This window comes from Phoenix dactylifera, chromosome 18, assembly GCF_009389715.1.
Source record: "Phoenix dactylifera cultivar Barhee BC4 chromosome 18, palm_55x_up_171113_PBpolish2nd_filt_p, whole genome shotgun sequence".
NCBI lineage: Eukaryota > Viridiplantae > Streptophyta > Magnoliopsida > Arecales > Arecaceae > Phoenix > Phoenix dactylifera.
The window spans coordinates 7,420,578-7,447,549 of NC_052409.1; the positions used below are offsets into that span (position 1 = coordinate 7,420,578).

General features: G+C 45.9%; 3 protein-coding genes across 3 annotated transcripts; all 3 read left to right on the top strand.

The window, feature by feature from the left end:
- Nucleotides 1-2,066: 2,066 nt before the first annotated feature.
- On the top strand, nucleotides 2,067-4,002 carry LOC103715807 (phospholipase A1-Ibeta2, chloroplastic-like). Its single transcript, XM_008803564.4, has one exon. It carries the CDS (start codon nucleotides 2,157-2,159, stop codon nucleotides 3,792-3,794), a length of 1,638 nt encoding a protein of 545 aa, XP_008801786.3. The 5' UTR covers nucleotides 2,067-2,156; the 3' UTR covers nucleotides 3,795-4,002.
- Nucleotides 4,003-12,241: 8,239 nt separating this feature from the next.
- Nucleotides 12,242-13,870, top strand: LOC103715822 (phospholipase A(1) DAD1, chloroplastic-like). The gene has a single exon (XM_008803581.4). The coding sequence runs from the start codon at nucleotides 12,297-12,299 to the stop codon at nucleotides 13,491-13,493; it is 1,197 nt and encodes a 398-aa protein (XP_008801803.3). The 5' UTR covers nucleotides 12,242-12,296; the 3' UTR covers nucleotides 13,494-13,870.
- Nucleotides 13,871-17,269: 3,399 nt separating this feature from the next.
- On the top strand, nucleotides 17,270-25,080 carry LOC103715823 (flavanone 3-dioxygenase 3-like). The gene is given in 5 exon segments (XM_039115673.1): nucleotides 17,270-17,492; nucleotides 23,220-23,386; nucleotides 24,099-24,334; nucleotides 24,512-24,679; nucleotides 24,681-25,080. Coding segments are annotated over 5 exon segments (1,194 nt in total).
- Nucleotides 25,081-26,972: the final 1,892 nt, after the last annotated feature.

Sequence of the window (26,972 nt, forward strand, 5' to 3'; positions counted from 1 at the left end):
CTTTGCACGAATCCACTATTGGACCGCATTATGTTCACTTCAAGATCTGTGCAAAAGAGTTCGGAGTGCTTTTAAATTTACGGAAGGTACGATCCAACAATCGACATTATGCAAAAAGATCAATTCTTCAGATACAATCCGAACCCTCTTCCTCTCAAGTACCCGATTGTAGCTCTTGCTGATGCGGCGCATGAGGGTTTATTGTAATTTACCATTTGATGCAATTTATAAGTTGGTTAAATCATGCCTTGCCATGCCCAAGCCACATCGGCTCGGGGAAATTATATGATAAGGACTTAGATGTTAAATAAATCTTGTTGTAGTTAGGGGAACCTAGTTTCAATTCGTATCCATTTTCTATTAAAAAAAAGGAAATAAAAAGTCATTCTTGATTTCTATTCATGACATCATATTTGTCTGATTCAAATCTCCATGCTTGTGCTTGTACGACAGCTGTAACTTTCAAACCAGTTACATGTCTCGGTCTCCCTCAAGACTTGGAAGTTTTCTCAGATAACGAATGTAAGTTTCGGCCTCCCGCCGGCAGGACTCAAAACCTTTCCCTTTAAGCAAGCTTTAATCTCTTGAATGCATCATGAGAATTGAGAGCAGCAGCAAGAATTTAACCCTTGACTGCCATCTCTCTCCCCTTTCCGTTGTCTGAATTCTTTTTTCTCAGTCTTTCTCCATGGCTCAAAGAGTACTTTTCCAGCCAGCTGAACCCGGCAACTTCTAACTGGTTCGACCGGAACAGTAGAATTGAATCCAGCCACAGCAAACAGTCAGCAGCATGACGTACGAGCCAACGTATATCTCTAATCCATGCTCTCGTAGGGAAAATGGACTGATCTTTATAAGTATGTGAACAAAACCTAGGATTGTTAATTGAACAAACTGCTGTTGTAGGTCTTCTGAATTTTGACCAAAAAATTCCAGTATTCATTTTAAATTTAGTTAGTTAATATTCTTCCAGCTTTCTTTCAAAACGAGTAGCTGTCGATAGTATTTAATATTCTACATTTGTGACTTGGCAAGAAAGAAATCGTCAATTAAAAGGATAGAACGAAGATTAAGTGAAAGGAGTAGAGCTTCCTGGTGGCTTCCTCCGGTCGTTCGGACTCGGCGAGTCATAGCCTTGTTTTGTGATGGATTAGAATTGTAGTTTAATGGATACCGGGAAGGTAAACGCGGAAAAGCGTCGCTCTCGGATGGTATGCGTCAAAGACTCAAACATGATAAGAACAGAGGATTGTCAAACAAGAAAACATAAAAAAAAAGAGGCATCCGGATCGGGGAGACTTTCCTAACTTGAGAGAAAAAGTCAAAAACATTGAAACCCCTAAATGCACCTCGACTTTGTGGATATTAACATAAATGCACCGGATTCCGTAATCCATTGGTCAGCTTCCACCATAAATAATAGACCAGCACACGCCTCAAACTTTTTGGACATCATAATAACTAAGTTGTTAGAAGTCATAAATGTATCACCTCCTTTTTAGAGCTTAAGTATGACAGTTTCAACTAATATTGGTATATGCTTCATGGACATTATCAACTATAAGTCTATAGCAAAATATGATGCATCTATTGGGTTAATATTGGCCTAATGTAACTGTTTATGCGGTAAATTCAGAGTAGTGTTAATACCCCCAATGTATTTTTTTTTTCTTTTGTAGTAGGATTCTCTACTAGGTTTATCCCTTCTCATAGCATAGTTGGCTAAGTTGATGTCAGGCTGCAGATACCACTATCCCCAGTGTCTGAATAATGTATCATCTCATATATATTATAAATATATATTATGTATATTATATATTATATATATATGTGTGTGTATATATATATATGTATATGTATGTATGTATATATAAGATCATTGAGTAGTTTCCAAAGCTCAAAACATATTTACACGCATCCGTGTGGAAGTATCCAGCTGAAAGAAATTGTGTGAACAGGGCACTCAGGTCCATGCACGTAAATGTTTGACTTCTAACCAAGCCTAGTCTACCCAACTCTATATATAGCCATTATATCCTGCGAGGACAATATCTTTCCGACTCCCCTCGTGCGAGCCTTCTTCCCCCCTCTCCACTACCAATTCCAACTTCCTAAACTCTCACCCACCTCTTTTGACGCGGCCCTCTCTCTCTCTCATGCATATCGGCTCCACTGTCGCCGCTCCTCGACCCGTCTGGCCTGTCCGAACCCTCCCCCACCTCGCCGATTCTCCCCTCAACCCCCTCGGATGCCGACGAGCCTACATCCAACCACTAAGAACCACCGCCACCGCCACCGCCACCGTCACCACCTCCACCGAAACCCATCTCGCCAACCTCGAACGCCTCCTCCAGAAGCAGTCCCCTTCTCCTCCCCTCTTCGCTCCCAACCCCGGCAATGACCCTGACCCCCCTAATTCCACCTCCGGCGGCGGAGGCCCCCTCAGCGCCCTCAACCTGCCCTTCCTCTTCCCCTCGTCCCGCAGGCAGCCGGAGGAGATGTCCCCCCGGAGCCTCACTGGCCTCCACCGCCTCCTCTCCGACTCCCCGCGCCCCTCCCCCCGCGGCCCCATCGCCTCCCGCTGGCGCCACTACCACGGCGCCGCCGACTGGGCTGGCCTCCTCGACCCCCTCGACGAGAACCTCCGCCGCGAGCTCGTCCGTTACGGCGACCTCGTCCAGGCCACCTACCACGCCTTCCACTCCCGACCCGACGCCCCGGCCGACGCCCCCCGCTCCGTCGACCTCCCGGACCGCTCCTACCGCGTTACCCGTTCCCTCTTCGCTACCGCCTCCGTCGAGCTTCCCCGCTGGCTCGACCGCTTCGTCGCCCCGTGGATGACCCAGCGCTCTAGCTGGATTGGCTACGTCGCCGTCTGCGACAGCGACCGCGAAATCCACCGCATGGGCCGCCGCGACATCGTCATCTCCCTCCGCGGCACTGCCACCTGCCTCGAGTGGTTTGAAAATATCCGTGCCGGCCTTGTCCCAGTGGATGACGGCAAGGACAATGACGAAAAGAATGACAATTCGACATCGAGGTTGCCGCATGCACCGAAGGTGGAATGCGGCTTCTGGAGCCTGTACAAGACGGCTGGCGACCGCTTGCCGAGCCTATCGGCGGCGGTGGTGGAGGAGGTTCGCCGGCTCGTAAATCAGTACAAAGGGGAGGAATTAAGTATCACCGTGACGGGACACAGCCTCGGGGCTGCGCTGGCGGTGCTGGTGGCTGACGAGCTGAGTGCAAGCATACCGGACGCCCCACCGATCGCCGTGTTCTCATTCGGGGGGCCGCGGGTGGGGAACCGGGCGTTTGCCGACCGGGTGGAAGGTCGGGGAGTGAAGGTGCTGCGCATAGTGAATGCGCACGATGTGGTGACGAGGGTACCATTAGGTGTGGCGCCGCCGGAGGCGGCGGAGAGGCACCTTGGCGGCAATTGGTGGCCGGCAAAAGTCTTGGAGGGGATGGATGGTTACACCGACGTCGGGAGCGAGCTGAGGGTGGACAGCCGGGCGTCGCCGTACCTGCGGCCGGATGCCGACCCGGCGTGCTGCCATGACCTGGAGGCGTACCTCCACCTGGTGGACGGCTTCATGGGGACCAACTGCCCCTTCCGGTCCAATGCCAAGAGGAGTTTGGCCCGGTTGCTCAGCCAGCAAGGAGGCAATGTCAAGAAGCTCTACATGAGCAAGGCCCGGGAACTCCAGGTGGGCCAGCTCGACCCGTCCGCCGCCGGCGGCGGTGGCGGCGCGTTTTCCACCGTCTCGGGCTGCCTCGCCAGCCCATCGTCATGAGTGGCGTCAAAGAAGCGCGTTATGTTTACGTGCATTAAAGATTAATGAAGTATGGATGGATCATTCAGTCAATTATTATTATATGCATGCCAAAGGTGGTGAACAAGAAATTGGTGAACAGAGGTGGATGGGTACGTATGTACATATGTAAGCAGTCATACCAAACTTGTATATCAAATTCTTTTAGTAGTCAATTGTAGATGTTTCAAACAACGTTAATTGACCGGTCTTACTGAGTATCATGTTGTTGGGAACTTATTTCATTTGGCGCTTCTGTGGTCATTATCAGGAATTAATGGAGAAGGGGCTGAAAGGAACAAATCCACTGAACTCACTTACAATGTTGAGTTTTGATTTTTAAACTTAAATTGAACCACTAATTACTATTCGGGCCGGGTCAGGCCCATCAAAAATTTTCTTCATCTAGTGGTTATTTAGATTATGTCAGAGTCAAGCATGATGTGGATCCAATAGCAGATGTCATGTAGTTTGGATCGAATAATTAGCTACATTTTTATTATTACTGACTATATATAAATTAACGATGAAAATTTAAAACTACCAACAATTTTCAAAATGAACTAAAAGAAGTCAACTTTAGCATGAGTTCCATTCAATTTTTCATATGTAAATAAAAAACAAACATCTTTAATATCCAAGTTTATAAGTTAGAATTTTAAAAATAAATAATTGATATACTTAAAAAAATTATGAATAACAATCCACTAAAAAAATAATGAATGCTTAGATATAAGTAAATGAGTGTGTTATGTCGCTGGAATGAACAAAAAGGATTAGCTTTGATGAAGGTCAACTGATGTGGAAAAGATATTTAAATAAGTGGAGAGAGATTTTATATGATTTAGAATTTTGTATTGCATTGGATTCGATCTGAGTCAAGTCAAAAATATTTTTGTTGATTCAAATTAAACTTGGGTGATATACGAATCGGATTGGGTTAGCGGGTTGAGTCAGAAAGGACAAAATCTAAATTTGAACTAGTTTCCGAAATAGATCTAATTTCAATCCCTGATTCCTCTATGAATTTTTGAAAATTGATCAAGTTGAATCAGCTCAAGGTTGGTTTGGGTCATTGGTCGATCCGACTCATTTGTAGCCCTACTTCAATCTCTCAATTTGAATGCTTACAGTCTTGCACTGCTAGTATTTAGCCGGACGGTACTTATGGGATGGTTTAGACCACATTGACCATCAAGTCATCGGCCATTTTGTTGTTAGGTCAACCATACATATTTTTGTCCGACTCTTTTTAAGCCAGTACAAATGGCAATGCTAATTTCTTTACATGCTGCTGTGAATACACATTCCGCCGCTCTTTCCTTGGCTTGAGATCAGAGGGCCACAACTTCCAACTAGTTCTCAGAGTTCTCTGAAAAGATAATTTTTATAATAAATAATATTTTGAGGGACACGATGAAGACAGCATTATCTAGGTTCGTATCCTGGTCTCTTCCAAATGAACATGTATGGTTCAAAGCTCTTCCATCTTATCTCAAGGCTGGTAGTTATCTACCGTTGCAAACTAATTCAAAAAAGATTTCAGGGGTGTGCTTGCCATTGAAGTCTGGAAATTTTAGACTTATTATGGATGTCCTAAATCTTCTTGTTAGTTCTCATACCTGGAATCTTTGAGGTGCATCACAAAATTGGATTAGTGGAGAGACTGAGGGTTGGATCTTGCTTGCTGACTAACTGATGGATAAATTTCTCTTATGCAACAAAGCTCGTCAGAGCATCCATATACACACACAAGGCCTTCGACATGCATCACTTATAGACTTCTTGGAGGAAATAAACTGAATGGCAAGGTTGTACTGTCTAAAATTTCTACATTTTTGGTTATAATATATTTGTTGGAGCGATTTGTCCCGTCTCAGAATCAAACTTCATGCTTGATCTTTTTTTTTCTTTTGTAAGCCAAATTTATCAAATCAATATAGTATAAATATATCAGCAAGAATCAGAAAATAAAATATATAAAAATTAAGTGAGAATATATATAGTTTCCATTCCTTTTGATGTTGAATGGCGAACATTTAAATGAACGTAGACTCATGAATACATGGACGCGTAAGGATAGACTCCCTCGAAATGAGAGCCACATGATTCAAAACCACTTTATAAGCTCAACCTTTGGGAATTCAAATATTATTGCTTCAACTCCATTATAGACTAACAATGTTTCCATGTCACATTTAACTAGTAAACTTCCCTTCGACATCTAATGGTCTACTTACTTTACATGCTAATTTACAAACTTCCATTTTTTCTAGTCAACAAAAGATTGGAAGGAAAAATGAGCTTTCTTTTTCTTTGGTTAATTTAACTCATTTGAAATGTCATTCAAAAATTCGGACCTTGTACTATGACTAGGATAAGATGTGGTCTAGGAGTATAGACCAGCAAGTAATAACCCCGTCCTGACTCAGTTTTAGCGTAACTAAACTTGACCCGGCAAGGTTAACAATTCAATCACTCAACCACTTCGTCAATCTCCTTTATTATTCTTGACCACATAAAACTTAATTTTGGCTCTGATACCTTGAATAGGTCCTACTTCAAAGGTTTTAACCCCCGCTTTTTTAAGAGTAAAAGGTGTGAAACAGCGACGAGAAAATGGAGGGAAATAAGAAAATTCTTATTCAAAAACGAACCTCAGATGGGTTAAAAGTTTGGGTTAAAGAAAATTTTGGCTTCGGCGAGTATTTCATCATGTATGATGTTAAAAGTTTTTCAACCAATGACCAAATCTTTGACCCATTTGAGGTGGAGAAACAAGCACAGGTATTTAAACTATACATACATGCATATACATATGTACATACATACGTACCTATGTACACAAACACATATATACAGATATATATATAGTTTTGTGTAATTTAAATCATATGACTTTTTCTATTTAAGTATTTTAGAGATTGTAGATCATATTTAGCGGCTTAAATCATGAGTCTGCCTACCCTAACATTTTATCTTTGACAATTCAGGATCAAAATCATGAACTATATATACTATCGATAGTACCATCCCTTGCCATTTAAGACAGAGGGGACTCTGATTCCACAAGTGTTGAGGTCAGTCTACTTAGGGAGAAGACCACCGGCGTCTCATTGCTCTAGTAGTACGCTTAGCTAGACGATGGTTATGGGTGGACTTGATCTTGTGGTTGTGTCTCACCCGATCTTAAAGTCCATCTCTCATAGAAGAACTCCAACGTTCGAATTCCGTAATTAGGAGGAAGTTGCGATAAGTCTGTTCCATTCCCTTGCAACACGGATAGATTAGTTCAACAAATCTATTAGATGGATTACTTCAACAAATCTATTAGTTTCGGACTCACGTAATTATTGCAATAAAGTATCGAGATATTTTATTAATTTAGGTTGCAATACGGATGGATTAGTTCAACAAACCTTCTGACCCAATCGTTGCAATAAAGTATTGAGATATTTCTTTAATTTAGGTTTTGAAGCCGCAATCGGTCGGCACTTGCCGGTCCTAGAATAAAATAAAATAAATAAAAATAAATAATTGACGATCGTGGACTAAAGCTAGGCTATTACTACAGGCTACCCTAATGGGTCATGATGACGTCAGGCCAACATTTGCGAGTGGGCTTGCTCTCGAGCTAAACCCTAGCCCCTTGCCTAGTTTTGTACACAACCAACCCATTCCATAGTCTGATCTACCAGACCTAGAAAATGACCAGTATTTCTTAGTGAGAGATGGATATAGATGTGTCTAGTGGGTGCAACTACTGACTCATACTTGCTCGGACTTATAAAGGGTCCATGCTGCTTGACAAGTCTAACCTAGCTAGTATGATCGAAACAATTCATCGATGCGCAAATTGCCCGGCGGCTAATCCTTAGGGGGAGAGCATATGGCGACCACTAGAACCAGGGGTGCTAATTGGCTGAATCAAGCTCAGGCTGCTGTCAGGGGTCAAAACTTACAACCAAACCCGACCTACCCTAAACCAAGCTCGGGTTACGTCGATCGAGTCTAGTCGAGCTATTGGCATTTGTTATTACAGACTTTAGTCCTGGCGGGGTGCAATTCAGTCAGGTTAGTTGGAATGGCCACTTCTATCATTTCATATGACCGACAAGGCTGCTCTCTTCCTTCATTCCTTTTCTTTAACACATATATTTCGATGTTTTTTTTTTTGGGTCAAAACGACATTTCATTTCCAATAAATCAAGATTGAGTACATCTTGCCAAGTCAAGGGAAAGTAAGAAATGCAATAATGGGAAATACTTGCTAGACTCGTCTAGATAACGTCTCCAGAGTGACGAGCCACATATGAGGCAACCCAGTCCGCAGCTCTGTTCACCTCACGATACACATGAGCAATCTGGACAGCTAGCATCTCCTGAACCAGCCTACGAGTATCCCGAATCAAAGGTTGACCGTCACCATATCTATCCACTTTCCGTATCCAGTCAATCACCGTAGCAGAATCTCTCTCAATGCACAATCTGTCGACCCCCAACACACATCTCGCATACCGGATGCCCTCCCAGGCAGCTCATAGATCTGCCCCAAACAGTCAATCTAGGTGTGCTCCGACCTCCCGCTGCAATCAATCTGCCATAGGTGCTTGTTTACTTTGTAAAAAAAACTTCTGCGGAGAATTTGGGCCGGAACCTCTTTCAAAGGCGAATTGTAGATGGACGTTGAACGGCTCGAGAGAATAGAATTGAGCTGGGCTCAGCCCGAACTCGACATGGGCTTTTTGTTACATTTTACTGTACGTCAACCTCTCAGGATGAATGCCTCCTAAAATAATATCTATTCGTTGTTCAACCTGCAGCTCAAGGCTGCAGAAGAGGCATTACTGTCTACAGCTAATCCTACGACTATAGTCTCTGGAATTAATGCAAAAGAGGTGCCAACATCTACTGATGTTGCCCTTGCAACCGGCTGCCAGCCTTAGTTGATGCCGTACCTGTGAGTATTAAGATCCTTGTCTTCTTCGTGAGAATAATATTCAAGTAAACGCCCTTGATGGCCCCATATACTGTTGCAATCTATACACATTACTAGTCAAAAGGTTGGACCCAACTGTTGCATGCCAGACGGGAGCTAGGAGCCGACATCCTATTTCTCGAGAAAAACTTATCCATTGTAATTGATTGGATCTAAGGTACAAACAAGTATAGAGATGGACAATACCCCTTGTTACGGGATATACGTAGATTAGTGCAGGAGTTCACATCCTGTCAAATAACTCATGTGTATTGGAAGGCGAACAGAACAGCAGACTGGAATGCCTCTTATGTTATCCGGCATTCTAGAGAGGCCATCTGATCAGATCCAGCATGTATTTTATATCCTTTATTTTGTTTAGTTGCAGCAGATTATACTCATGTTGGAGTTATATGGGTTCTGATAAAAAAAGAAAAAAACTATATTCCTATAGCATGCCACACGAGGAGATTGAAACGAAGTATGAAAGGTATAAATTACTAACCCATTGTGACATGTCGTTGCATTTTTAAGTAAGACACAGGTTTGTCATCCTCAGAGGATGGGACATCGCCTAGGCCGGGTACGTGCACAGAGATCTAAAAAATATGACAAGATAAGAAGCACCAGTGGAAGCCAATTTCCTGAACCACACAATTTTGAGTCCGTACCTCCCACCTAATCTCTCTGCATCTGAACTTGTGGAGAGCCTCCCGCCACTCCTTGGTCTCCTCTGCTGACCATTAACGTGTCAATATTCTAGAACGTCCAAACTGAAGCTCATGACGTAATATCGAGCCTGATCACTTATACATACATACGTACGTATCATGTACATACAAATATATATATATATATATATATATAGACATAAATATGCATAAGGCCATTATAAATAACAACACAAAATGGCCATTATGTACAAGTTATAAGCTATAATATAAATACCTTAAAACTATTTTAGTTTTAGCAGCTTGGACTATGATAGGATGTTTCTTTCTTTTTATAAAAAGATAATAATGTTGTTATCGAAAAAAACACATGCTATAGATCAAAGTTAAGGTTGATAGGTCTAACATATATAAGGTAGCTTACCTTTTTTGAATGACAACCTCCAGAAAGTATTTCAAGTTAATAGCAGCACAACAACAATAATAACAATAGCAATAATTTTACCTTAAGCAGCCTTGTATGAAAACAACCTCACACTTTTTTTAATTGAAAAGATTAATTCCTCCAAAATATCCAAAATAAGATGGTATAGTTCATGTAGACTACATGTGAAATTCTAAGGCAATTCAAATTTTTATTTGACCAATAAAATGAAAAAAATGAATTCATGAAATGGTAAATTTTCACTTTCATGCCTTTATTAGCTGGCCTTTGAAATGTGCAGTTTGACAATGAAATTATAATCATTTCACAAAATTCTTCAATCAAGCTTCAATCTTAGCAAATTCCATCATGCATTTCATCATCTACCTTCACTATCTAAGCCATTGCTATGATGATCTTGGCATAATACATTTCTTAGCCAACAACAATTCACCTTAGCAAATTCCATCCACTAGCATAATCTCTCTTATCAAATGACATTTTACCTTGATTTAGTAAATGAACGTAATTGGCTCTATAAGGCTTTAGCTTGTCTTGGATTCGAGGTTGTTCCTAAAAGATTTCTTTTTCTTTATTTGGACAAGCAGTTGTTGTACATGTTGACTTCTATCGAAACATTCATAGGATTTCGCTAATGCCCCTTTCCTGGCATTGATAGGTTTTTAGAAAAAAGAAAATAAATGAGATATTGACTATTTGGTTTGAACATGTAAGATTTGTTTAGTCATAAGCAAGATATCAATTCTATAAACAAATATTCTTATGACCCAACCACGTCTTTATAGTTTTTTGCATATAACTTCTAATAACTATTAATCGCTACTACCCTTCTCATGAGTAAAGTTTAAATCAATATACAATTCATAATATAAATATATTAACATGGAGAAGTATTTTTCTGAAAACATTTTTATTATGCAAAACAAATTCCCATGTCCCCATATGCTATTTCATGCATATTTTACCATCTTAGAGAAAACTCCTAATAAACAATATATAATGCAAGGAACCACCCATGCTTAGCTTGTAGCAATATTGAACTCCTTATTTATAACATTTGAAACTGACTCCACATAATCCTCCTTAAAATTGGATGGCTTTCATTTAAAAAAAAAAAAAAGCTCACATGATGCCACATTATGTAGTATACTAATAGCAAACAAATCTCTTAGGTTTTAGTAAAATAATTATTTCACATTAAAATATCCTTAACCTCAATTTGTATTTCAGCAGGTGCGTAGAAAGCTCTTAATTTTCATACTAATTGACTTCTAAAACGTTTCTTAGTCGAAGGTGCCTTCTTCTTTTTAAATTTTAAAAATAACATAACTTGATCCAAAAAACGAAACAACATTTATATATCGATCGGGTTCAAGCAGGGAACTTTTTTTTGGTCCTAGCCTAGTCTTTGAGTGCAACTTTAAGCAAAATAATAAGAGTTAATGACCCTCCCCAACTAATGACTCACGAGTAGATAGGCAAACTGGAATTACGTACGCGTGCCGCAAGAGAATCTAGGAAACAGAGAGCAGGTATCAATCTGCCAACTGTCTATGCATATCAAATAGGACATAATTTAGTTCCATGAATTAGTTTTCCCAGGAGCTCGGGCTAGATGGTTGACAGAGCTTGCGCCACATCAGCTGGTTTGCCAACAATAACCCTGCTTGTACTACGATGTGATCTAGCGAGACAGAGTCATATTCAAATCCAATAATTAAGTCGTAACAAAACGGGTCTACCTTCATTGACGATCCATGGTCCCTCTTTGACATGCATCTTGTGGTCAGGAGCTCATAGCTTGGAACTCACCGACTAAACCACGTCCCCTTATGCATTCAATTGGTCTATTTCCACATTTCCGACCCCAACCAGAAACATTTATACTAAAACGATCTTGTGGTCGAGGAACTGGTTGCCGTGTCATATAATACTCGGCTAGTCACCTCATCTCCCAGTGGCCCCATGCAGGAAAGCCTCACGTTCTTTGACGCAGAGCTAATGATTGGAGCGCCGTTTTGACCCTCTCCTTCTCCATCTCCTATCTCTCTGACTGAGAGCGTGGCCTCGGGCTTGCGCGCCACGTGTCCTTCCCCGTCTCAAAAGTCCATCTTACTCTCGGTTTCCATGCCTCCCCAGCAACCCTCGTCCTTCTCGGCGCGTATCCAAAAAATCCGTCACCTTTTCTCTCCCTGGCCCACCATACCGACCTCCGTCCCATCTCCCCCTCTCGCTCTCTCGTCTATAAATCTCATGAATGGCCATGGCCTTTGGAGCCCGCACCACCGACAAGTTTAGCAGCAGCACCAGAAGCCGCTGAATACTATACAACAGGGCGTTCTACTGCTGCTGTCTGAAATCTAACTGTTTATAATAGGAAACGAAACAAAATGAGAGTTGCCATTGGTGCCACTCGTCATGGCTCTCTGCCGACAGCCCGGCGGCGCCGCTCCCTGATCACCACCTGCTCCACCTCTTCTGATTCTTCGAAACGGTGTCCGTCTACTGTCAGGATCGGCAGACAGTGGATGGAGTACCAGGGTGCCAACAACTGGGACGGCCTCCTCGACCCGCTCGATGACACGCTCCGCTCCGAGATCGTCCGCTATGGCGAGTTTGTCCAGGCTGCCTACACCTGCTTCGACTTCGATCCCTCCTCCCCCTCCTACGCTACCTGCCGCTTCCCCAGGCACTCATTCCTCCGCCGCTCCGGTCTCCCCTGCACCGGCTACCGCGTCACCCGCAATCTCCACGCCACCTCCGGCATTCGGCTCCCCCGCTGGGCCCGCGCTGCTTCGACCTGGCTCTCCCGCCGCTCCAGCTGGATCGGCTACGTCGCCGTCTGCCAGGACGAGGACGAGATCGCTCGCCTCGGTCGGCGCGACATTGTCGTCGCCTTCCGCGGCACCGCAACCTGCCTCGAGTGGCTCGAGAACCTCCGGGCCACTCTCACCCACCTCCCTTGCCCCTTCCCACCCTCAGCCTCCCAGCCGGAGCCAATGGTACAGCGTGGGTTCTGGAGCCTCTTCACCTCCCCCGGCTCTATCCGCCGGTGCCTCCGGGACGAGGTGCGCGATGAGATCGCCCGGCTCCTCGACGCCTACGGAGGCAAAGGCCAGCCCCTCAGCCTGACAGTCACCGGTCACAGCCTCGGCGCCGCGCTCGCAGTCCTCACCGCTTACGACATCACGACGACGTTCCAAGACGCGCCGATGGTCACTGTGGTTTCGTTCGGGGGACCGCGCGTCGGCAACGCCAGCTTCTGCCGCCGGCTGGAAGAACGAGGGGGCAAGGTGCTGAGGATCGTGAACACGCAAGACATCATAACCAAGGTCCCCGGGTTCGTCATCGACGACAACAATGTGAAGGAGGAGGACAGCAGCGAAGGCGTGATACCGAGCTGGCTGCTGTCAAAGACAGGGTGGGTCTACGCCGACATCGGCCGCGAGCTCCGTGTCGACGGTCGGCGGACGGCCAATGTGGTGGCCTGCCACGACCTCAGCGTCTACCTCAACCTTGTGAACCAGCTCAGTGCCAAGTGCCCCTTCCGGTCATTAGCCACGCAAGCGATGGCCGGTCAGCGATGACTCCGTTCATCTTTTTTCCGGGACAGTCTCATTTTGTTTCAAGTACAGCACCAATGTGTTCCCTTTTCCCATTGTTCTTGTACGTATGGAAGAATCGAAAGCGAAATAAAAGAGATGGTTCTTAGAGGAAGAAAGGAAAAAGAGCACGGAAAATGGAAAAGGGCTTCCTTGTCTCGTTATGGTGGGGTAGGTGGGTGTGGCCTAGCTTTAACGACCCCATGGGATATTTCAAAGTATGAGACTTTGGCCTTCGTAAAGTAAGAGCTCTGAAAGGTTTATGAACAAAGGGTTTGACTTCAGACGAGAAGGTTCGAGCTTTCTTCTTGTTCTCATTGTAGCCGTTTGTAGCCGAAAGTGGTGCGAGGGTGCATGGTGATCCTGAGTGAGGCATTTAATGGAATGGAGTTTGATAGGGATGAGTGGTCGGAGACTGTTATCATGCAAGCCGCAATCTCAGCGGCCAAACACCTTAGCTTTCGGCTTCACTGGTCAGACTTCACGGTCGCGTCTTTAAGTGAGCTTATCAGGTTTTTACCATGTGTAATTCGTTGATATATACCAACAATTACCCTATACTGGCGTACAGGCTTTGGACTCCACGAGTGCATGGTGCTACTACACACGCATTGGCAGCTGCACGATGCATCACAAGATGCGTGAAATGTAAAGATATATCAAAACTGCAAGTCCATGATACATACCTCATTGTGTTGAGTGATTGAATTGTACCACAAATATATATAGGACATTGCTCCTTTTCTGAACGTACTCTCATCTGTGCAAGATTTTATACTGTGAAAATATATCTGCCCAAAGAGGTAACGAAAGGGATGGACACTGCCAAATGGCCGGCGAGTTTAATATTAACTACGTACTAATTACGTTTCACAATCCAATGCAACCTCATGAATGGACATGTACGTATCTCATCAACTCTCTTCTTTCTTTTCTTCAATCGCTTGTGCTCCTTGCTATTTCGATGCTGGTGAGGTTGTTTCTTCTTGTTTTTTGGCTAGCACTACCATTCGTACTTAGGTTGAAATCTTGCTTCTCATAGATCTTTGGCCTTGCTGGCTCTCCTCATTTTTCTCCCAGGTCCCCCGTAGCTTGGTGTGCTAAGAGTCAACTTTGATGAATCTGTTAGCAATTACAGACATTTAGATTTTTTTTTTCTTTCTTGAATAGAAATTCATCCAATTCTAGATAGGGATTTTGGTGGAACCCAACCTGGGCTATTAGATCATATATGCTCTTATAGCCTCTCTTTTCCAAGTGATTTTCCCATGAATGAACCACTTGAGTTCAGAAAACTAAAATCAAGAAACTTCACACGCTCAGGGATCTTAATTGGATCGAGACATGGTATGTTGCCTTAGAATCTTCCACCTATACATATTCAATTCGATATTCACGTACTTACGGCATTGTTGCATCGACTGAGAAGCTCCATTTCCTTCTAAGGTCTGGTATACTTGTTGCGAGGCAAACATGTGTTACCAACTTGTTTGCATTTCATGATAAACTTGTTTTGTGGTCCACAAACCTCTTGGTTGATTGCAAGACTGCATCTTAGAGATTTAGAGGCCTCTAATTACTTTTTCTAAAAACAAAAGATGGAAAAAGATCTAGCTAGCACAAGGATTGGCCGCTCGATCCAATCCTATGTTTAATCCATTGAAAGATTCCTAACACCTCCACTCCCTTGCTTATGCCTTGCTGGTGCCATTGTATCACGCGTCACGGTCCTCGGTCGGTTTGCTACACCAACGATGAGCCGAGCTTATCTTCTTCCCCTAAAAATCTCATAAATACCCCAATTTCCCTCCACTCAATCCACCGTGAAGCCTCTCCTCCCTCCTTCTTCTCCGATGGCTGGGGTGCTACCCCAACCGAGCGCCACCACCCGAAGCCCCTTCTTTTTTGTCTAGTTTTTTCATTCCTCTCTTTCACTGTTCTGTGATCCATCTCTTTCCGTCGAAAGCTGCCACTGCTGCGAGATCTACTACCGTCTGCCAGTGAGTCCCCCGCCTTGACTTGCTTCTTCCTTGGCCATGGGAGCTGCCACTTTGGGCAGCTAGGGGCGCTGCCCTTCCCTCCTGTTCCATTTTCCCCTTGTGCATGGCTGAACCATTGTGGCCATCTCGCTACCAGTCGCACCACCTTGCCGTGAGCCGCTGGCCGGGCCACCACCAAGCCATCGACCAGCCCTCAACCTCTTCTCTCTCATCCTTTTCTCATTTTATCCTCTTCTTCCTCTTCTAATTGTTTATTTCTATTCATTTTTTTAATTTGTTTACTTATGGATTAGTTTATCAAATCTTTTTCTCTCTCTCTTGATTTATGGGCCAGACATGATGATTGATCAATGTTGACCCGTGTCATTGATAACCAAATCCATACCCCTGATTTGACCTAGACTGATATTCTCTCTCTTTTCCTTCTTTCTCTCTTTAGATAGGCTCAAGGATCCTAGTGTAAGCCTTGCTTTTCTTATTACTCGGATCCAAGTTGATCTTGTGTGGAGGCCCTAAACCACCTTGGTATCCAGGCAATAGATTGACCCATTATCTCGGCGCCAGCTGGATCTTTTTAAAATTTAGCCACTATTGATCTCTATCGAGCTATCTAAATCATGTCTGAATTTGACTAGTTGAGTTCACTTTGTTCGGACCAATCCGGGCATCGGACACTGCTACTTGACCAATCTAACTAGGAGCATGAGGCCGTATTTCTAATAGTATATTGATTTTTTTTTGGCTTCGTTTGGTTTCTAAGATGGCATACAGCGGCCAGAAGTGTATCTCATCTGGATGCCGTAGTTAGATGTCGGTTTGTGGCAGAAGACTAGCTCGTCCCCTGATGTGGTGGTTTTCGTGAAGGTACATTTTTTATTTTTGTTTTTTGCTAAAACTATTTTACAATGACAAGAACGGTACAACTTCTTTGGACAAGAAGCCCACCTCGCTGGGGTAGTCTTCCCCCTGGAACAAAAGCCCGGACTGGAGGAAGGTCTCATTCGAAGAACCATCTATGCTTCACCCACCCGCAAGGGCCTATAAATACCCACCTGAGGCATTGCCTCTCAGCTCATTCCTTCATTCGATCGTTCGCCCTCCACAAAGAGAGAGAGAGAGAGAGAGAGAGAGAGAGAGAGAGAGAGAGAGAGAGAAGTTGATAATGAACACTCTAGTGGAAAAAGATGACCATGCTTGCAATAGTCGGAGAGAGAGAGAGAGAGAGAGAGAGAGAGAGAGAGAGGAGAGAGAGAGCCGCATCAATAGTCGTGCGATCTGTGAGGCATTCCATCGAATAGGCGTGGGACGCAAAGATGGATGGAATCGGATCGAAAGGGAAGGAGCCTCTAGAACCAGTGAAGGTGAGTAACCAAGCCCCCCTGCAGCAAAGGGCCCATCTTGGGCAGAGGTGACTAGGGGCGTGACGAGGCAGGCAATGTGGACCAACGACCGGATCTCCGGTGAAGAGCTGGGAGCACTGCAGTGAACATTCACGGAGGTCTTCGAGATGCCAGCTGAGCTGTTGGAGAAGACGAGTGCCTGGCGGAGCTCGACGGTTTTCATTTGGAGCATCGGAAGGAAGGTCCCAGTCGAACGGGTGGCGAGAAAGGTGCAACGGAGTTGAAATCTGGCTTATGAGGTGGAGTGCTTCACCATGTCGGATGGTGTTATTGCCGTCCGGTTCGCTTGTGAGGAGGATCGAGAGGCCACCCTATTGTGTGGTCCGAGGTTGGTGGCCGGACAACTATTTGTCATTGAGAGATGGAGGCCGAACTACATTACCGGATCCTCCAAGGTCGGGAGGGTGGTGGTGTGGCTCCGACTTCCCATTTGCCGCTGGACTACTGGGAGAAGGAGATAATACTCCGCTTGGCGGCGAAGGCAGGGAGACCTCTAGCTTTGGACAGTGCCACGGATCAAGGGAAGAAGCGGGGCTTCGCAAGGGTGAAGGTTGAACTGGATATAAGTGCTCCTCTCAAGCCAGGTATGTTCATCAACGGTATTGTGGAAGGGTGTGAAGGAAAGTTTTGGCAGGCATTCGCGTATGAAAACTTGCCAGAATACTGCTTTAAATGTGGGCGAGTTGGCCATGGAAGGGCTAGCTGGGTCTCAGCCCCTGCTACGGTAGGTGTGGAGAAGATAGGAGGAAACCAGAGTGAAGGAAGTGCCGGAGAAGGAAGGAACTCTATGAAGGATACTATTCCGGGGGCTGGGGGGGAATGGAGACGGAGAAGAAGGAACCTTTGTTGTATGGCCCATAGTTGGCTACACATCGCCTTGGACACGGAAGGGCGCCTAAACTGGACAGCCGGAAGGGGAAGAAGGGCTCGACCAGTTCCGGCACGACACAGGGCCCCCCTGTTGCAGTTCCAAATCTCCCCGGAAAGGGGTTGAGCTTGTCCATCTCTACGTCGGATTCGGAGGGGTGGCAGAATCCATCCAGAGTGGCGCGGTGGAGGTCGCCGGAGAAGGCAACGGCGGGCGACTCGTTGGGCGGAGGCACGACTCTGATCGACTCCCCAAGAGGCGGACGCACCGCTGGGACGATGGATCATTCGGAGGAGCCCATTGGGCGGGGCCCATTTGAGGGCCTAATGGAGTCCAACAGGCCGGGCCCAGGTGCTATTACGGGGGGAGCGCCCAGTAGACCAGGCCCAAGTCCTTTCAAAAAGCTCAGTGACATCCCCAAGGGGCGACCGACCGAGGATGGCTCGGCGTCATCGTCTTCGTGCAGGCCCCTGCTCCCAGGAACGGTTGGTCCGGCAACCTCCCGCCCGATGCGAAGGGGGGAAGGAGACCACCGGCGGGGCCGCAGCCCGCCTCCACCTTTGGCGGCAATAGGTGCCCGCTGGACTGGACATGGGAGACAGCCGTGGACACCCAAGGAGCCGCGGAGGGATGTGTCTCGGGTAGTGCCAGCAATGGCTGGGTGGCGGAAGAGGACTGCAACGAGGCAGAACTCCGGCGAGTTAGACGAACCCATGGTTGGACAGGGGAGGTCGACAATGCTGGGTGAAGGGAATGATGCACCAGGAGTGGGAGAGGGGGATGGCCTTGACGGGAGCTCGGTGGGCAAGGTGTGCCGGCTGGTACGCTCTAACAATGATGGAGCTGGGGGAGGGCCTGGGGAGGTCGATGAGGCCTGGCGGCCACTTTTCTTCCCTTCACCGGCTATGCAAACCAAGCATCATCCAAAGCTTCCCGATCCTGTAGCGTGCCATTTGGCACGGGTAATAATGAGAGGAGATATTTCTATGGAAAGCATGGTGCAGAGAGGTGAGTCTAGTTGCAGTTATAGGAAGAAGATTGATAGAGGGCAGCAGGGGGGAAGTTGGGTGCTGTGAGGAAGGACCTGTAGACCTAGCATGCCAGTTGGCACAGGTCAACAATGAAGGAAGGCACCTCCAGTTGTTACTCCATAAGATGGATTCAGTAAGAGGCGCAAATCACAATGGTGTGGTGAGTGAAGGGGGAAGGAATTTGGAGGAAGCTTGTGGCAATGGGTCCGGGGGAGTGGGCCATGCCGCATCATCGAGTGCATCATGAAGGTGATTCTATGGAATTGCCGTTGAGCGGGGAAGCCCTCCTTTGCCCCGGCCTTCCACAAGTTGGTGCATCAACACAACCCGGACATTTGTGTTTTACTAGAGATCTAGTTATCGGGGAGTAGCCTACAGAAGGCTAGGAGGGTGGTGCCGAGTTCTTGGGGGTTCTATGCAGTGGAATCTCAAGGCCTATCGGGAGGCATTATCGTTACTTGGGCTCAGAGCAAATGCAGAGTTGACATCTTCAATGTTTGTACTCAAAAGGTGATTATGGTGATCTCGGAGGGTAGTGGTGATCCTTGGGTCTTTGCGGCTATGTATGCTAGTATAGATTTCAGGAAGAGGAGAATTTTGTGGGAGGATGCTTTCCATTTGATCAGTCGGGGTCACCTGATGTTGGTGGTCGGTGACTTTAACTGCATTGTCGGTCTCCAGGAGAAGATGGGCGGGAAACCCTTCACTTACACAAGAAAAATCAAGGAGTTTCAGGATTTTCTTGATTCAAATGGATTGGTTGATCTAGGCTTCTCGGGCCCGCAGTTCACGTGGTGCAATAATCAACTGGGATGGGCACGAATATGGGAGAGCTATACAGAGTTTGTGCCACTGGTGGGTGGGTCCAGTGTTTTCCAGATCATCATGTTAGACATCTGCCAAGGATAGAATCGGACCACTGCCCATTACTGGTGAGTACTGAGGCACTTATCCCTGTCTCTTCCCCTTTTAGATTTGAGAAGTTTTGGCTTTGCTACCCGAGGTCCTGGAAGATGGTTAGGGAGGCATGGAGAGTACCAATCAGGGGGGATGCTATGTACCGGATATTCTGGAGGCTGGAACTGACGAGAAGGCTAAGGAGGTGGAATCGTGAGGAGGTAGGGAACATCTTCAGGGGGATTGAGGATTCAGAGGAGGCCATTACTAGACTATAGGCTCAGCAGGTCCAGAGCGGAGGTTTATCGAAGGAGGAGGTGGGGGAGCTCAGATCGCATTTGGCATTGCATGACTCTCTTCTTAGACAGCAAGAGATACTTTGGAGATATAAGTTGAGGGTACAATAGATTTTGGAGGGGGATCGGAATACTAGATTTTTCCATCAGACGATAGTGATCAGGAGGCATCAGAACAAAATTAGAATCATCAGAGGTGAGGATGGGCAGCCATTGGAGGATCTGGATAGGATTCCGAGGATCTTGGAGAGCTTCTTCAGGGCTAGATGCACGGAGGAGACAAGGGGTTTAGCCCTAGTGGACATTTCGATGCCTCTGGCAGGGGTGACGGAGGAGGAGGCTGCGGCACTGATCAGTCCGGTACCGAAGAGGAATATTAGGGAGACGATCTGATCCCTTGAGGGGGACAAGGCTCCAGGGCCGGACGGTTTTCCTCCGTTGTTCTTTCATAGGTATTGGACTATTGTGGGACAGGATGTGATAGCAGCTATATAGCAGTTGTTTAGTACAGTTACACTGTCTACTGAGTGGCAGAGGACTTTCATCACACTGATACCGAAGCGTTAGGATGCTACTGAGCCGGGCCACTTCCACCCGATTAGCATGTGCATGATCTTGTACAAGGCTACAACGAAGATACTTGCCGCTAGGTTGAGGGACATTTTTTTGAGGTTGATTAGCTCGGAGCAATGGGCTTTTGTGGGAGGGCAGAGTATCACTAACAATGTGCTTATTGTCCAGGAGTTTATGTTTGACCTCCGTAGGGCCCCAAGGAGGAGGAGCTTGATGGGGATCAAGCTTGATATGAAGAGGGCCTACGACAGGATGAGATGGGATTTTGTACAGCAGTCTTTGCAGGGGTTTGGCTTACCTGAGGGATGGATCAACTGGGTCATGGGTTGCGTTTGGGGCCCCTCTTTTGCTCTTTTGGTGAACGGATCGCCATCTCGTTTCTTTGAGTCGACTAGAGGACTGCGACAGGGGTGTCCCCTCTCTTCCCTGCTATTCATTATCTATGCAGATGCACTTTCGAGAGCTCTCAGATATGCTGTGTCCACACATGAGTTAGAGGCTTACAGGCCAGCAGAGGGGGCTACTCCGATTTCTCACATGCTGTTCGCCGATGATTGCTTATTGCTAGCCCGGGCATCTTGACAGGATGCAAGGGTCATTAGTAGGATCCTTCGGACTATTGTGCAGTGTCAGGTCAGTGTGTCAATCTTTCTAAATCAGCTATTTGCTTCAGCCCGAAGACTATAGTGGCAGTGAAAAACTCTATTCTGGAGATTTTGAGGATGGGTGAGTAGGAAGGCACATTGAGATATCTGGGGATTCTACTCTCAGGTTAGCGGCTACGTAGCAGTGATTGCTCCTCTCTAAAGCTTAGCATCAGGCAGCGGTTGGAGGGATGGCAGATGCACACTTTATCGATGATGGAGAGGATTACCTTGGTTCGGTCTGTTCTTACAGCGATCCCCACTTACTTTCTATCCAACTCTTTCATTCCAGTGATGTTTCTGAAGACACTTGCGCAGATCTTTAGGAACTTCATCTGGGGAAGGAGTAGTGGTAGAGGCGGGATCCATTTATTGGCATGGGAGATTGTGTGCCAGCCGATCAGCTTGGGAGGATTGGGGGTATAGTCACTGGTGGTGAGGCGGGAGGCTCTAGTAGCACGTCATGTAGCTAGATTTATGCTAGAGCCCGACAGCATGTGGTCCTCGTTGATGAGGGCCAAGTATGGCCCTTTGCTGCCTGGGTCACGAGCGGGCCGTCACCACTCACCAGTCTGGAGAGAGATGTGTGCCAGAGCCATGTTGGTGCTTTCGAAGATCAGATGGGCTATAGGGGATGGAAGGTCTATCAATGTTTTGGAGGATAGTAGGGTGACTAAGCAGCTGATTAGTTGTTTGTTGACCATGGTAGACTCAGCGAGGCTGAGTGGATATAGAGTTTGGGACTTGCTGGACCCTATTGGGGGTCAGTGGAGAGCTGGGCTGATTCGGGAGGCTTTTGAGAAGCAATTGGCAGAGTTGGTTCTGGCTCTTCCGGTACCAGCCCAGAAGGAGTCTGATAGGTTAGTATGGATGTCGTCTGGTCGGATGCGGGTACGAGCTAGAGATCTCCATGCTTTGTACAGTAGGGAGCCAGCTCGGCAGATTGAGGGAGGATGGATTTGGAGGATGCGGGTTCATCCGCGTGTGCCGCTCTTCATCTGGAAGATGGCATGGGGGTGCCTACCAACCAGGAGCTTGCTAGCTCGGCGAGGAGTGTGGGTCACCCAGTTCTATGAGGTGTGTACGGAGAGTGAGGAGACTATTGATCATGCACTTCTGCAGTGCCCCAGGTCGAGGGAGATATAGAGTTGGTCACCTACACCTCTGCCCCATGGGGTGGAGTCGGCATAGGATTTGATCCACTTGCTGAGAGTTTCTTTGAGGAGTTCCAGATTCTGGGAGGGGGATCCTCAGAGCATACCTGGCCTACCATATCTGGTTGGACAGGAATGCCGGCATATTTGAGGGTAGAAGGTCGCTTCTGAGGCTGCTGGTGGATAGAGCTGTATTGCATGCGAGGGATGTCACCGTAACTACCGCGTTGTTCACTACTGAGATGGCCAGGGACATCTGGGGCACTCTTTCCACTATTCTAGCGCCTAGGTTCACCGTTGTTTCTTAAGTGCCCCCACCCCTTGGTCATCTCAAAGTGAACTTCTATAGTAGTAGATCGGTGGATGGTATAAATGGAGGTGTCGGATTTATGATCAGAGACTCCTTTGGTAGGCTAGTAGCAGCTGGGGGTCGGCGCACACCTGGGATCACTGTTGTAGGAGCAGAACTTCGGGCTGTATGGGAGGGGTTGTCATATGCGAGGAGGTCTCTTGGAGCCGAGAGGGTGTACTTTGAGGGGGATTCTTCTATGGTGATTGGCGGGATTCGAGATGTGGATAGATATGGTGATGGCCATCCTCTCATCAGAGAGACCCGTAGGCTGGCTCAGGAGATGGGTGGTCTGCGGGTAGCACATGTTTTTCGGAAGGCGAACAGGGTAGCAGACTGAGTTGCCTCCTTCATCGTCCGGCACTCCGAAGATTTTCTGTGGACATCTATAGGAGAGATTCCCTCTCCTTTATACTCTTTACTTTCCCGCGATTTGGCAGGATGTACTCAAGCTAAAGCTATATGAATTGCCACATTTACTATAAAAAAAACACTCTAGTGGAAAGGCTGTGCGGCCAAGGACCCAGCATTCGTTCGCAGCTTGCGGCAAAGCGACTGGAGCCATTGCCAGTGGTCGATCTCGGCCACTTGAACCAAAACTCCGCGGGCAGATCTCGTGTTATCGAAGACATAGGGAAGGCTTGCCGGAAACTGGGCTGTTTCCAGGTTAATAAGCTACAAATGTCCTCTTCTTTTATGTTATTGTACTATAATTAGTTGCCTTGTTTCTCTCTCTCTCTCTCTCTCTCTCTCTCTCTCTCTCTCTCTCTCTCTCTCTCTCTCTCTCTCTATATATATATATATATATATATATATATATATAAGGGTTCTTAATAAACCATCGAGCATTCCTACTCTGTGACTGCATTCTAACGTACCTCTATTCTCTCTAGAGACGACGTAGGAGAGACAAATCCATGCATGAGAATACAATTCGAATAATTAACATAGTTTACATTACCATTCTGACACCGATGGGCACAACCCAAAGGTCGGACGTTGCTTGGACCGAGTTAAGCAACGCAAACGCAGTTTGACCACCTGAGACCGGGACGACGGATTCGTTCCTCCTGAACTGTGTATGGTCTCGTGTTGCAGCAGTTAAGCCAGGCTACGTCAAATCGACCCAACTCCACGTATCGGTCCACACAAACACACGAACAACAAGGGGGAAAAAAAGTGTTTTTCAATGCCAAGAACTCTCCAGAGTCGTTTGATTTATTTGGACAAATATACGACAGAAATATGTGCATCTTTATCTTTATGTTAGTTCTTGCAAGAAGCGCGAATAAACAAGAAAGGTAAAACAGAGGAGGCAGAATGGTAAAGAAATATTCATGGTATACGTGTAGGAATATATAATTTAATCTTTTTGCAGGTCATAAACCATGGTATTGACACATCAGTCATGGGCGCTCTCGAAGAAGCTTCCGGGTTTTTCGAAATGCCCAAGGAAGCAAAAGAAGCATTTGCATAAGATGACATCATGAATCCTGTGAGGTATGAGACATGCTCAGGGGATGGTATCAGCAAGACGAGAGAATTCCTAAAACACTATGCTCATCCTCTCAGTAAGTGGGTCCAGTTCTGGCCGCTAGACCCACAAAGCTACAGGTATGCCAACCACAACCCAGTCGTGCACAATTTTCATCCTTTTCTCCCTTGGCAAATCACAGCAGAGATATGTTATAATTTTCTGTAGCTTCATTCATTAGAAGGTAATCAACAAAATACAGCCGTAATGACCTCTTGGCATGTTTCCAATTGTTGAAAGTTTAGTACTTCGATCAGGGAAAAAATGGGACAGTATGCAATCGAAAGCAGAAGATTAGCCATTCAACTGATGGATGCCATACTGGAAAGCCTGGGATTGGGTCAGGGGTATCTGAATGACAAACTTGAAGAAGGAATGAAACTGCTGGCCATCAACTGCTACCCAAAGTCGTCCCAGCCCGGTGTGATTGGTTCCTCATTCTGATTATGGCTTTTTAACCATCTTGCTCCAGACTTGTCAAGGCCTTCAGGTCATGGGGAGCAATGGCGAGGCCTGGAGAGAAGTCCCACAGGTCCTAGGATTCCTACATGTCCTTATTGGCGACTACCTACAGGTGCTGATCAGCAATGGCCTATACAAAAGCGTGGTCCACAGGGCACTTCTGAACACTGAGAAGCAAAGGTTTTCGATAGCCAGCATCCACAGTCTTTCTATGGATGAAAAGGTCGAAGTCGCCAAAGAGCTGCTAGATGAGCAACGGCCCAAAAAATACAAAGAGAGCAGTTTTTGGAACTACCTCTCAGCCGACGCTAGCAAGGAGAAACGCTTCATAGAGAGTCTTAGAATCGATGGAAGCTTTCCTTGAACTATGAAAACAGAGTAAGTCCCCCTTCCGGCCTCAGAATCAGGTTTAAGAATATGCTTCACGACTGCAAATCTACGTGTTAAGTTTTCTAAATTTAGTTTCTGGTCAATAACAGATGTTTGTTTTCAATCAATAAGTCCTAGTCTCTAGAATATTGTTAGCGCATCACAAGTCATGGTTTGTTACCGTAAATCTTGTGATCCACTCTCTTTTCAGTTTTACTTTCGCACTATAAATATAATGTACTGGCGGTGAATAAAAAAACCCCTTTGCTGCATCGTATCAACTTTTTCATTTACTTTTTCTATTTCTATTTTCAGATTTCACATACGTTTCTCTGTCTTTTCCTTCTCAAAAAACAACAAGGGTCAGCGTGGTGTGCCTCCATGTTAGTTTTGTAGCACGGACGTTATGATACCGCAGCAGAGGTTTCTTGTATCCGGTTCTGTTGTTTAAGAGAAGTTAAATAACCTGCAATCTGGTATGCTAAAATAAAAATAATTTGTAGTTTACCGTTGGGATGTAATGTGAAGTGGAGCGTTGCTTTCAAACTTATGTGTGGAAGAGTCATGGTTATGGAGGCCGGAGGCGTTACATACGCTGATGATCTACCAGCTAGAATTGCTGAGACGAACTGTAGGACTCTAAACACCTTACGACATGCAACCTTAATTTACATTACCAAATCATTCCACTGATCGAGGGAAGGGATTGCACTGCAAGCATTCACACAATAGCTATCAGCAACGCAAGCAGTTGCGTTTTGTGTATAATTTAGATGGAGGAACTGTTACTTGCAATTTAGAAGACTGACAAGCAGTAATTTCAAGTACCAAGTTAGGCAGCCAATAGCCTCAACATCAAGAAGCATGATAGGGATACCTGTGGCAACGGAGCCCACCAGTAGTAGCAGGATGACTAGGAGGAGGGTATCCAATCTCAGCAGCAGTAGGTGCTGTTTATGGATGTTTTTCTCTGTTTTGTGGTGACGTTTCTGTTCTGTTCTTTTGTGTGTGTGGTACGAGAACGGAATGCCCCCGGTGCGGTCACTCCGGAGGCACCTTATGGAGTGGTGATGGGGAGTTGCCTTTGGCACTCCGAGGTATTCTATTTTTTGACTTTATTGGGTGTATCCGGTCCCGTCAGGTCTGATCCACCCGCATTAGCAAAAAAAAAAAAAAACGAAACACACGCTTTTGACATATTAATAAAAAAGTTCTTGGAGAGAACCTCCTTCATTGAAGGAAGGATTCTTCAATTCAGACTTTTTTAGTTGTTATGATACATCTATTTCAGCAGAATAAAAAAAAGAAAAGAAAAAAAAAGGAAACACACTTGAGAGGAACGCCTGGGCATTCAGGGGGAGAAGGCAGAACCCGAGACACATTATGGAAAGAGCCATGCTCTAAATGGCGGAGATTATTCAACCCCTCTCCATTTGGACAGCCTGAGATAGCAATAGATACTTGAGACTTTTGTTCCACTCGTGCGGCAGCGACCCAAACCATTACCATTATACGAGAGCCTTCCGTTCCAAGCTTTCCAAAGATAAATTTTTATGACAATATGGTCCATAACGACAGTAGTAGAGGTGCAGAATTTGTGATTAGAGATCCTAATTTTAGACTGATAACGGCAGGAGGCAGCCACATCTTTGGCACCTTTGTTTCTAGGGCTGAGTTGAGGTTGCCTAGGAGAGCATCAGCCATTGAAGGCTCATCCTGATAGTTGAGTTCATTTACCTGAAAGACGATTCAGCTACGATGATTAAATGAATTCACAATTAGCCTGATGCAGGTTGTGAACACCCACTTCAACAGGACATCCACGATTTGAGCACGGATTGCGCCGCTTTCCACGCCACTCATATTTAGCGAAAGCCAAATAAGGTG

Bases quoted from the DNA above. Each gene is read 5' to 3' on its own strand.
- LOC103715807 (XM_008803564.4), top strand. From the start codon at position 2,157: ATGCATATCGGCTCCACTGTCGCCGCTCCTCGACCCGTCTGGCCTGTC.
- LOC103715822 (XM_008803581.4), top strand. From the start codon at position 12,297: ATGAGAGTTGCCATTGGTGCCACTCGTCATGGCTCTCTGCCGACAGCC.